This window comes from Crotalus tigris, unplaced genomic scaffold (assembly GCF_016545835.1).
Source record: "Crotalus tigris isolate CLP2741 ecotype Arizona unplaced genomic scaffold, ASM1654583v1 scf7180000018612.917631, whole genome shotgun sequence".
NCBI lineage: Eukaryota > Metazoa > Chordata > Lepidosauria > Squamata > Viperidae > Crotalus > Crotalus tigris.
Genome location: NW_024097107.1, coordinates 271,327 through 284,074, shown reverse-complemented (window position 1 = coordinate 284,074; position 12,748 = coordinate 271,327). Strand labels below are relative to the sequence as shown.

Sequence of the window (12,748 nt, the reverse complement as noted above, 5' to 3'; positions counted from 1 at the left end):
TAGGGATGTGACTTTGGACAGCCAGCAACACATTAAAAGCACATTCAACCTTTTTTTTTTCTATTTTAGATAAGATATTGGAGTGAAAGCGAAGTTCAGATCGACTATGACAGCTTGCTGGGTGATTATTTATATGCTACATGTTGCTACGATTTGGGTCAGTCATTTTGCCTTAGTCCAGCCTACCTCACAGGCTTGTTGTTATGGGGAGGAAAGTAGGAAAATGGAACGCTACGCATCCTGCCCTGAAGCTGCAGAAAAAAAAAAATTGGAATGGAAATCTAAAATCAATCAAGCAAGCAAGCAGAACAATAGGCTGCAAAGAGAAGTATACTAGTTATGCAGCTATCTTCTCTCTGTTTTTAACATGTCAAGTTTGAAGCAAGCCCGTACCTTATATAACGATTTGAACATACTAGTATCATACTTAATTACAAAACTATAAAAGAAACAAAATGAATTAAAGGAGAAGAAGGCTGTTCTCTCCCAGGAAAAAAAGTTAATGAAAGGAAATCATAAAAGCTAAGAGACACAGCAAGCACAAGCTTCTGTGGATTAGAATCCACAGCATCAGGAAGAGCCATGAAGCAGGTGGCTGGATGGAAAGACATACCAGAAGAGCCAGAAAGAGGATCAGAAAGAATGGCAAGGCATTCTGGACTGGTGTCAGTCAACACCTGCTCACTTCAAACGTATTTCAGGAACAGGATTAGAAAATCCACCTACAGTAGTGGCCAAAATTGTGGAAATCTTTTGGGAAAAGCATACAGTAGAAATGCCACCTTTGGTTAAGTTTCCACCAATTTTTCTACTAATTTCTTTATAACTGTAGCCTTCTTCACTTAATAATACTGTTTTACATCGCTTTCTGGGTAACCAGTCAACTCTTTGCACCATTGCTTTAATTTTATTACGTTTTACAAGCTCACTAAATGAAAGAACACAATAAACCCCAACCAACTTGCTAGCGATCACATAAAACCCTGACAAATGTCCTCCTCTCAGCTTCAATGCATGACATCAATCACGGAATCCTACTGTGATCTGATTGGCTCATTGCCAAAACAAGATGACGCCTGATTGGCTCTCTAAGCACTCATGCTCATTGGCTACAATCAGATGAAGGAAAGCTACCTGAGATCAACCTAAGCAAGTTGTGCTTCCTTTTTCTGGTTATTTGGCTATAACCTTTCGTAGAATACAGTACAGATAACTCAACAAACTTTTTTGCGTTACATTCTTGATTAAATTATTTTTCCATTGATATATAATTTTATGGTACTACTCCCCCCCAAAAGTGGTCTTATTAGCCATCAAACCTCAAAAATGCACTTTCCCCAAAAGGTTTCCACAAGTTTGGCCACTACTGTAAATCTGCTCACTGCCCCATTCAGCCATTGAGCCTGGAAAAGAAGCATTTCCCCTTTCTGTGAAATGCTGAGCCAAGGGGCATGGGTGAAAAAGGGAAAAATTTCTAGCTTTGTGCCGAACACATTCAAAACAGCCGGCCTGTTTCCCATTTGAAAACCCTGGAGCCCTGGTGGCTAAAATGCAGTATTGCAGGTAAACCCTTCCCACAGCCTGGAGTTTGATCCCGATGAGCTCAAGATTAACTGAGCCTTCCATCCTTTTATGGTCAGTAAAATGAGGACCCAGATTGTTGAGGGCAACATGCAAATAATACTTACATTGTAAATCACCTAGAGTAGACATGTCAAACTTGCAACGTCATATGACGTCGCACGATGTATCGGGACTGTTTTGCCATTGCTGGCTTCTGTGTGACACATCCGGCCCGCGGGCCGGCAGTTTGACACCCCTGATCTAGAGAATGCTATAAAGCGCTATGGGGGGGGGGTATATAAGCCTAAAATGCTATTGTTGTTGCTATTTGATTTCTTGTACACTTTGTAGTGTCAAAAACATTGGTCAATACAGGATACTGCCCTGTACTGTCTTCCCAGAAAGTTTGAAAAGAATCTTTAACCACCAACAGTGTGTCTAGCTCCGGTGGTTCATATTAGATCCTGGTCAACTGGCCATCTATTTCTTGTCTTCTCTCTTATCTTTCATTCTGTCCAGTCCTCTTACTCCATAGTTTGCTACCCAAACTGCTGGGGGCAAATGATCTGCTTTGAGATACTGTCCAGAAAAATAATACTGGTTCTATTCTATGCAGCTGAGTTCCTCAAATTAAAAAAAAATTACATATTCCCTCAGAATGCAAAAAAAGTAAATGCGCCTTTGAGTCCAGCTCGGCTCCCACTGATTGGGAGCCAATCCATGCCATTTTGTTGCCAGTTTTATTGAAATGGTTAGCTACAATCTTCTTCCTCTCCCATAAAATGCATGTATAATAGTTGAGTATATAATGGCAGAGGAAGACAGGCCTGACTAAACAAAACTAAACCTCTGCATTACTAATCCTGGCAGAGGAAAGTATTTTATTCCTTTAAGACAGATGTGGGGAACGACAGTCCCTTTATGACTTGTGGATTTCAACTCCCAGAATCCCCGAGCCAGCATGGCACTGTAGTGACTTATGACCATTTTTCACACTTATGACTGTTGCATCATCCCCAGAGTCATGTGATTTATATTTGGATGCTTGGCAACTGATTCATATTTATGATGGTCACAGTGTCCCAGGGTCACGTGATCCCCTTTTGCAACCTTTTGACAAGCAAAGTCAATGGCAGGGCTGCTGGTGGCCAAGTGCTAAGGCGGGACTTCCTTCAGACCTTCCCTCCCTTTCATTCCAATCTCCCTCCCTCCTCTCTTCCTTCCTGTTTCCCTCCCTGTTTCCCTCCCTGCCTCCTTCTTTCTCTTTCCCATCTCCTTCCTTCTGAAGGAAGAATTTGAACCTCCCCGCATATTTTCCCTCTTCCACATGGTTATCAAAGCCTCCAGAGGCTGAAAAGACAAGCCGGCTGAGGGAACTAGCTTAAAAAGGCACATTCCCCTTTAAGAATTAGCTACTGGCTAGAAAGGAAAGTTAAAGAGCCAGCACTTAAGGGGGAAAAATGTAGCAAGTACTGGCTGCAGGCTAAGGCAGCCTCCCCAAATAGCTGCATTCATAAGTAAACGAATGCTACAGGCAAAATCCATTCAGGACTAAAATACTTCAAAATCTCTTGCAGCAAAACTTATAGCTAACAATAGCAGAGCAATAGAATTAGAACCAGTAACCCCTCAATAGAAATTGCCAAACACTCCTTAAGAACACAAAGCCCACATTGCACAAATCTCAGAACTTCAAAGTCACAAAATCACATAAGAATCTTTCCACTTTCCTGGTTTGTTGTTCAGCTGACGAAGAACCAAACTGCTGAAACAGCACTTCGCTTCTGCCAATAAGCATCTCTTGAGCGGCCATAACAGCCGGCTTCCTCTTGTCTATTTCAAACAGGACTTCAGAACAAGGTTGGTTTGTTGTAAGTCAAGGATTATTTGTATCCCATTCCCTGCAGAAGGTCAAACTATACAGTATGTGCCAGGGGTAGGCAACCTTGGCTCTTTTATGACTCGTGGACTTCAACTCCCAGAATTCCTGAGCCAGCATGGCTCAGTTTGGAAATCTCTCCCTTTCCCCTCAGCATGGCTGGCTCAGGAATTCTGGGAGTTGAAGTCCACAAGTCATAAAAGAGCCAAGGTTGCCTAACCCTGGTATATGCCATCACCATGCACTATAAAACACATAAAACGTGCTTCTGAAAACATTCTTTCACTTCAGGGAAACTGCCAGAGAAAGCAAAGCATATTTAGGGGCCAGGCATAAAAAGTAGCATTGTCCTCTCCTAATCTTCAAACCGATTATGAAGGTGGAACCAATTACAGTTCTCCATCATCCGTAACATGACTCAATATTCTGTTTCTGTTCTTTCCAATCACACCAGGAACATCTTGCAAGACGAAAATATATTCGTTCTTATGATTATAATGAGCAGAAAGGCTATGAAGCTTTTTTTTCCCCCAAGAAACCTATTCGTATGTTGAATGTATATACATTCCTTTCTTATTTATTCTAAAGCTAAATGTGGTTTACAATAAATAATACAAATCTTCCCATATGGCTGAGCAATATCCTCAGATTTTGTTACAAAGGTGCATTTTGCCCTGGGAATTTGTGGCAGGAAAGAAGACTGATCTTAGCAGGCATAAACCAGAATCAAAGCCGCAATCATTTAAATGTTCTCAAATTTTAATGACTGGCAGGCTGAATATGAATAGGTTGCCAATTTAAAAAAAAAATCATTGAAGTCACAAAGGTTAAAAATCATGCTAAACAGAAAACAAATAAACACCAAATGCCGGAATGGTTTCAGTCAAACAAAACCATCTTACTTACATTTTTATTTTATATATCAAATGTTGAAACTACCCACCTCACACAGAAAGCAACCTAAATAAGTTTTAAAGCTAAACTATTTTGAGTAACTAGAAATATGTCTAGAATTGTTAGATCTAAAAAAAAAAGTGTTTGAAGTTGGATAGAATCAAGATCACATGAAGTATTAATACCACTTTACAATGCCTTGGTAAGGCCACACTTGGAATATTGCATCCAGTTTTGGTCACCAAGATGTAAAAAAGATATTGAGACTCTAGAAAGAGTGCAGAGAAGACCAACAAAGATGATTAGGGGACTGGAGGCTAAAACATATAAGGAACGGTTGCTGGAATTGGGTATGTCTAGTTTAACGAAGAGAAGGACAAGAGGGGACATGATAGCAGTGTTCCAATATCTCAGGGGCTGCCACAGAGAAGAGGGAGTCACGCTATTCTCCAAAGCACCTGAAGGCAGGACAAGAAGCAATGGATGGAAACTAATCAAGGAGAGAAACAACCTAGAACTAAGGAGAAATTTCCAGATAGTTAGAACAATTAACCAGTGGAACAACCTGCCTCCAACACAGGAAGTTTTTAAGAAGAGACTGGCAGCCATTTGTTTCCTGCCTGAGCAGGGGGTTGGACTAGATGACCTCCAAGGTCCCTTCCAACATGATGATGATGTTTCCATTAATCAGGTATAATCTTGCTGTGTCTTTTGGAGGAGGTCAATTGGCCACTTAAACCCCCTGGTTTGTATTATGATGCAGCCACATTAACTTTGATAAGCGATTGGCTTAATTTAACAAACAAAAATATTCTTTCTCTTGAAGGGTGGGATTTATTATATGGTTGGCATGCATATTTAATTTTCAATAAGAAAGTAGATCAGGCTTTTAAATCGCATATTTTAAGAAATGCCTTACTTCGAGTCTGGAAGAAGTATTATTACAGGTTAAATTACAAAATACCTATTTGGGGGATTCCTGGACATGCAACTGAAGGGATTTCTAAGGGGATGCATTTTGAAAAAAATTTGTATAAAGAATTACTTATTTGGTCAGGTACTGACTGGCAATTAAAATCTTTAGATGTATTAAGGCAAGAAAATATTTTACAGTCATGGTTTCAGTATTTACAAATAGTGGATAGGTGGACTTTAGATAAGAAAGTTGGAATAACATTAGGAGATGAAAATTTGGTAATTCAGATTAAAGATCAGAATCAGGCCCACATAAAAAGAATTTATAATGTGTTAATAGAATTGGACTTGGAAATGGATTTGGTTAAAGATTGTATGGTTAAATTGGCTCAGAATATCCAGGAACCAATCCCATTGGATTTATGGGAGATAATTTGGATTAGAAATGTTAAATTTACACAGGCTCAAAATTTAAGGGAAAATTTTTACAAAATGTTTTATAGGTGGTATTTGGATCCTAAAAAATTGTCTTGTATGTATCCTAATTTACAGCCTAAATGTTGGAGATGCTGTAGTTCTGACGCAACTTATTTTCATATTTGGTGGACTTGTAATAATATTAAAGCTTTTTGGATTATGATTTGGTGGAACATTCAAAAGATTTTTAAAAGGAAGATAAAGTTTACTCCTCAACTATTTTTACTAGGGATTTTTGTGGATTTTGATGTTAAAGAAACTATTTTAATGTTGAATTTAGTAACAGCAGCAAGGTTATTGGTAGGTCAATATTGGAAGAAAGATTTGTTGCCTACTATAGAAGATTAGACACTTAAGGTTTCTAGTTTAGCAGAAATGGCAAAAATTTCTGCTTATTTAAAGCAGCGGTTCTCAACGTTTGTGTGACGGCGCCCCCCATGCGCGGCGCCCCCCATGCATGGCGCCCCCCCATGCACGGCGCCCCCCATGCGCGGCGCCGCCCCCAGAGGGGAGAAAATGGCGGATCGCCGCCTTTGGCGACCCCCGAAAAATGGTCGATCGACCCCAAATGGGGTCGCGACCCATAGGTTGAAAACCGCTGATTTAAAGGATCATACACAAGAAAGATATATTATTGTATGGAGAAGATGGATAGATTATATTCAGATTAAATATGGAACTAAAAAGTTCCACTTATTTTATGACTAAATTTTAAATAATAATTATTATTAATAGCATTTTATAATGGAAATTATTTAGTTTATTTATTGTTATTATGGTACTTTATAATAATTGGTTTAAAATGGATTTGTTTATAATATTATGATGTTAAAGTTTAAAGGGAGTTAAGGGTTAAGTATGAATTTGGTTACTGTATAATTTGTTAATTAGATTTTGTTTAATATGTTTGTAATAACCCTGTACTCGGCTCTGGGAAGTGGGGGGGTAGGGGTGGGTTTGGGGGTTAAAATTTTTTGTTAATTGTTAATAAAACTTTTTCAATTAAAAAAAAAACCCAGGTTTGATGTTGTCCCCAGCCTCCTGTGCGCAGCATTTTTTCAACCACAATTGCTGAGAACTGGCACTACACAAAGTCCCCTGACCCCCATCTATTTTCATCATCGCAGAACGCACAATTATATTAATTCCAGTAGGGACCCCAATTCTTTGGTAACCAGAGTTAGGAATTTTTATAAGTACCTTAGTATCCAATATTTGTTTGGGTTTTTCATCTTCTAAGCACTAGGGAAGGGAGGGGGGTGCATTAGAAGCCTGAAAGCTCAAATGAAATCACGGCGCATGGGATAGAGGGCTATCTAGACCTTCCTCCAACCTCTTCCATGACCCCAATTAATTCATATCAAACAGCCAGGGGGAAGGAAGGAAGAAACAGCTGGAGATGACTACTCTGGGAACACGTCTGCTTTATACTCAGTCCACTAGCTCATCTCTAGGCCCAGCCATTCTAATTTGGAAAAAAGGATACGGGGTTGATCGGGAAAGCTAAACAGGGTCAAACCTGTTCAATATTTGGATGGAAGACAGTCTGGATATCTTAGACTAGGACATTAAAGAAGGCAATAACAATTCACCTGTCGCTGGATGAAGCCATCAGTGGAACTTGACTCAAGGGCATCTTTCCAGTACGATGTACGGGCCAAGCCGCCAGGGCAGGGGTAGGCAACCTTGGCTCTTTTATGACTTGTTGACTTCAACTCCCAAAATTCCTAACCTAGGGGTAAGTTCTCGTGACACACCCAGTTTTGGCTTATGCTAATTAGGGGTAAAAGAGGTAAGCATATAAATAACTGCTGATAGCAATCTGCCTGTTTCTTTCTACTGCAACTAAAGTCTTGGGTACTGTTGAGTGACCAGCTTGCTGGTTAGCCTTTTTTTAAAAAAACAAATACATGGCAGTGGGGAAAGGTCACCTTAAATTATCTACAGCGGGGGGAGATGTAACCAAACCAGAAACCAAACAGAATTGCTGGAGAATCAATTCTGGTTTGTGGCTAGTCTTACCACTCAGCTCAGTTTCCAGATGCTAGGAATTAATTACTGTTTGTTTACTCACTGGGATTAGGCAAAACCCAAAGTCATGAATGAAGTAAGTTACTTTAATGCAAACCATGGCACTGGGTTGCTTTGAAGCGGAATTATAGAAATGTTCCCTATGATTTGTTCTAGAAAGCCCAATACATTAACCTTCTCCTTCAGGATTAGATGTTAGAACTGAGGTAGGGCAGCAAAGTATGTAACCCAAAAGAAAGAGAAATGAAAGAAAAAAGAAATATATCCTTGTATATTGTTGTAAACTTGTCTTTGAAGGAGACATCATTTTCCACAAGCATAAAATAACAATATTGATTTTACTGTATTGCTTAATTCTAGTCTCAATTTCCTCTTATTGCTACCGAAAAAGAGCAGAACAGAGATCTAATATCTGGAAAAGCCAATTCTTTAGCCAAAGGATTACCAACTGCTGAACCTCTTGCTTTATCAAATACATCTAATTGGGCATCTTATTTAAGTCACTACTTCTCTGGGCTCTAAACTAAAGACACATAAAAATAGCATCAAAAGTCACTCAGGCACAGAAAGCGTTCACATACAATAAGAGAAATACTCTGCCGAGATGGGTATATTAAAAAAAAAAGGTACAATAAAGCACCGTTGCATTTAAGGAAAATCTGTAGGTCCTTTATTCACAGAAGATTAAAAAAGAAATTTGTAGCTCCAGAGGAATGAAGCAATATAGAGAAGAATGTCACTGCAGAATGAACTGTTATTGAATATTTTTAGTACAGAGACTACATGTAGAACATATGAAAGAAAAGTGTATGAGGCTATAAACAAAATCCATGGCAGTGATGTTGCCCTCATCTTAATATTCAACCATAAATAGAAGAATTCACTAATCCTCGACTTAGTGACTGTTTAAAGTTGTGGCCTACTTGCAAAAATGGAGTTATGGCGTTGCTCCGAAGCTCTGACAGTCAGCCCCAACCCCACAATCACATGTCTGCACTTTGGATGCTATGCAACATGGACATATTTAAAGCTATTTGCGCTGTCCTGTGATTAGGTGACTGCATTTTACATTTTTGCTGAAACCCGGAAGTTACTTGTTTTTGGTAAAACTGTGATAGCAAACAATGGGCTCACTTAACTGTCATGTTTGCATAACGATGGCTACATTAACGATTACCACAAAAAAAAAATCGTAAAATCAGGTCAGTCATGTGATCAACCTGATCTATTACCATTATTATCCATATTAGCAACTTACCCTATAGTAATATTTCATCAACGTACAGATCCAGGCTGTATAAGATATTTGGTGGGATTATAGTACTTAAGTATACAGTCCAGTTCAAAACAGAAATATAAAGAAGCTTCCAGAGATAATCCTACTGTCACCTCATATATGAGCATTTCTGTATAGAAATTAATTTCACAAAGAAAAATTAAGTATACACCAAGCTGATAAATTTCAGAGTAGAGTGAAGTTATCAGAAAGGAAAGCTGGGTGGAATAGAATCAGGCCTTTTTCTAGCACTCAGCTCTGGACATAAATCACCTAACAGATTTTGTACATAGCTGTCGCTATCATATGAAATGTCATGCACTTTATGACTTGTGACCTATGCATGGAAGAGCCTGAATTAGAGCTGTAAACAACTTGCTTGGTCGCCTATAGCAATGAAACAGAAGTCCCATACTCACTATGACACTTCAGTGCCCACTATTGCGTTTAAAGAGATTAATGTCAAATATCATACCCAACATGAATGTAATCAGCCACACAAAAACCTATTGATGATTAAACAAAAATGCATTCCTTTTAATGCATAAAAGTTTGCACGAACACTGCTAGTAAGATTTATAAAGTCTATTTGTATGGGATTATCCAATGCTTTCTGAGATAGTCTAACACAGTGGTTCTCAGCCTTTTTAATGCTGCGACCCCCCCCCAACCGGTCGTAAGTCGAGGACTACTCAACCGGTCGTAAGTTGAGGACTACTCAACTGGTGCAGCACCGTTTGCAGAATGGGACTTTTGGCGGGCTCAGCAGGGCAGAGACAGCCTGGACAATTCCTATTGGCTTTTGAAAGCCAATAGAATTAGACTCTATTCAAAAGCCAATAGAATAAAAGGGAGTAGCACAGCTAAGGAAAAGGGGGAAAAAATGACGGACTGCGTTGTTTGGCGACCCCCGTGAAATGATTGTTCGACCCCAAATGGGGTCCCGACCCACAGGTTGAGAACCACTGGTCTAACATTTATATATATTCACTGGTATTTCTGACAAGGTAAATGCCGGCGTATAAGACGACTTCCGCGAGCGCTGAAATCGGCGCCAAAGACGGAGGTCGTCTTATACGCCGAGTCGTCTTATACGCCGGAAATACTGGTAGTTTCCGGCGTATAAGACGACGTTCTAGGAATGCGGCCCGGCTATAAAGACGGGGGTCGTCTTATACGCCGGGTCGCCTAATACGGCGGCATATACGGTATTTATTTCACGTGATTCAAGATTTGTAGTTTCCAATAGGAAAACAGCATTACTATGTAGAATGTTAGTTATCTGCAAAGTAACTCTTTAATATTAATTCTGTTTAGCCATTTAATAAAAATTAGTCCTACTAGAATCAGGATTGGTTCTAATACACCAGCCTCTTCATCAGTGCTGTATGAACATTCTCCGTTTACTCTGTTATCCAACACTGAACTATTTAGTCACCAAATTAAAGGGATTCTAATCACAGGAAGAAGTAGAATTGCTGTATAGAAAGTTTCCCCAGAAGTTTGTGAACCTGAATTGAGGGAAGCACCCTCATAATAAGAATATTAACAGCACAAAATAATCTTGACCACAGTCAATCAATACAACTCTTAACACTGATCAGATTTATGTCCACATATTTATTTCTACTTGGTGATTGGCAAGTACATTTTCCACAAAAATATTTTAGATATGAGATACAGAGTCTTCCTAGGACATTCACAACTTACGTGTGTCTTTCTCGGTCACTGCTCTCATATTCCAAAATGACAATCAGACGTGGGTAATGACTGCAGATGTCACCATTCACATTGTGGATCAGGCTGTAGCAATAATCCCTGCTGAACAATTCAAGGCAACATTTTTCAATGTGCTCTACCTGTATGGGTAAAAACAGTTATTACAAATGCAATGCTGCACGCCTCATAAAAGTACTTATAACAGGGGTGTCAAACTTGCAACATCACGTGACGTGTCATGACGTGTCGCAACTTTTTTTCCATTGCTGGCAATGGGGTGGGCACAGTTTTGCTATGATGCATCCGGCCTGTAGGCCGGCAGTTTGACACCCCTGTCTTATACATTCAAGTGCAATAGCCTTAATTTTAGATGCTTAACAACCCAAAAAGGGATGCAACTAAACACCAATATTTAATATTAAAATACAAAAAAATAAAGCATTATCCCATGGATTTGTAAGGTAGTAGCCATATTTATTCATGGAGTATCATTCATTTGAAATGCTTATCATTCAAAAGACTAAAATTTATTGGTAGTTGGCAAAGAAACCTTTAAATAGAAATGTTCATTACACAAATACTAGAATAATTTCCCCACAAATATCAGGGTTCATGAGATGAAGCTGGAATCTACAGAGTTAGGATGTCTCCACTGAATAGTTAGGATGTCTGCACTGAATAGCAAATTAGGAAACAATGTCCATGACTTCATACAACAACAAAAATCCCCCAGCTGCTTTTCAGTTCTCTAATTTTTTCAGGAAGCGTCAAAAAAAAAAAAAAAAAAGAAACATGAATTTGAGGCAAACACTCCCTTGAAAACAAGAACACCAGAACAAAAGAGAACCTTTCTATCAGGGATGTGAACGTAATAAAAAAAATATCAACAAATAATGAGGCACCGCTTCTTTAATAGGTATGCAACATGCAGACCACACTACTATGCAAACCCTGCTTAAATGCTCAAACTTAAATCGGTTGATCTATTTCTTTGTCCTTAAGGCTGCTTTATTGTTCCAAGTTCCCAGCTGCGGAAAAGCAACACACCCTTCTCTGTAGGGCAGTTTTGAAAGTCCCGCTCAAGAAGCTTCCCAGGTTGGGTCTGTATGCAGGATTGGCGGCACCCGGAGCCTCCCCCGTCTCCGTCTTAAGGGGCCAATGCATGGCCATGCTGGGAAGGCTGGTGCCACGGAGCAGTCCCGTGAAAGCCTAGCCGGCTGCTCCCCACGCAGGCGGGACGCTTCTTTCTTCCCTCACCTTATTACTGCCGCTGCTCCCCGCGCTGCCGCTTGTTGCTCCCCCGCTTTCCCGGGCCCGGTACTGCGCCCTCGAAAACTCCAGCAGCAGCTCGCCCAAGGCGCGCTCCCCGGAGCCAGTGGCCTGCAGACAGGCGGAGCCGCTCCGGGCACTGGCCATCCGCACCTCCGCAGTCACGGTCCCGAACCCCGGACTCTCTGCCCCAGCGCCTTCGCCATCCCCAAGCTCCTTCCGCTTCCGGACAGGCGACGATGACGCCATTAGAAGGCGACAGAATCTTCCCCGCGAGCCCGCGTGGAAGGAAAACTAAAGCGCCCTCCCGTCGCCGCCACCGCCACCCCTTTACAGATGACAGGGGAAGGCGTGGCTGGGTCCCTGGTGGGCGTGGCTGGAAGTTTGGAATCCTCCAGAAATGTGAGGGTGGGGTTAGACTGGAACTGTGTTGTAGCAGAGCCTAAGACCCTATTTCTGGCTGCGGAATTCTGGGATATCCACACACCTTAAATGTCTATGGCAGGAGTCTTCAAACTTGGCCCTTCTATGACTTGTGGACTTCAACTCCCAGAATTCCTCAGCCAGCATGCCTGGCTGAGGAATTCTGGGAGTTGAAGTCCACAAGCTGAGGAATTCTGGGAGTTGAAGTCCACAGGTCATAAAAGGGCCAAGTTTGAAGACCCCTGGTCTATGGAGATTCTCAGTCATCCAGAGAAACAAAATGTGTTCAAAGAAAAACAAGA

General features: G+C 40.6%; 1 protein-coding gene across 4 annotated transcripts in view; it reads right to left on the bottom strand.

Annotated features, from left to right (window-relative positions):
* The window catches only part of MTMR14 (myotubularin related protein 14), a 109,788-nt gene extending 97,458 nt beyond the window's left edge, over window positions 1-12,330 (bottom strand). For 2 of the 4 annotated variants that reach the window (XM_039355155.1, XM_039355158.1), the window contains exons 1-2: window positions 12,012-12,329; window positions 10,746-10,894 (exon numbers count right to left, since the gene is read on the bottom strand). In XM_039355155.1, the coding sequence (XP_039211089.1) occupies window positions 10,746-10,894; window positions 12,012-12,272 (410 nt within the window). In that variant the 5' untranslated portion in view covers window positions 12,273-12,329. Of the gene's footprint in view, window positions 1-10,745; window positions 10,895-12,011 lie in introns of all 4 variants that reach the window. The other 2 variants (XM_039355157.1, XM_039355156.1) reach the window with 2 other exon arrangements.
* Window positions 12,331-12,748: the final 418 nt, after the last annotated feature.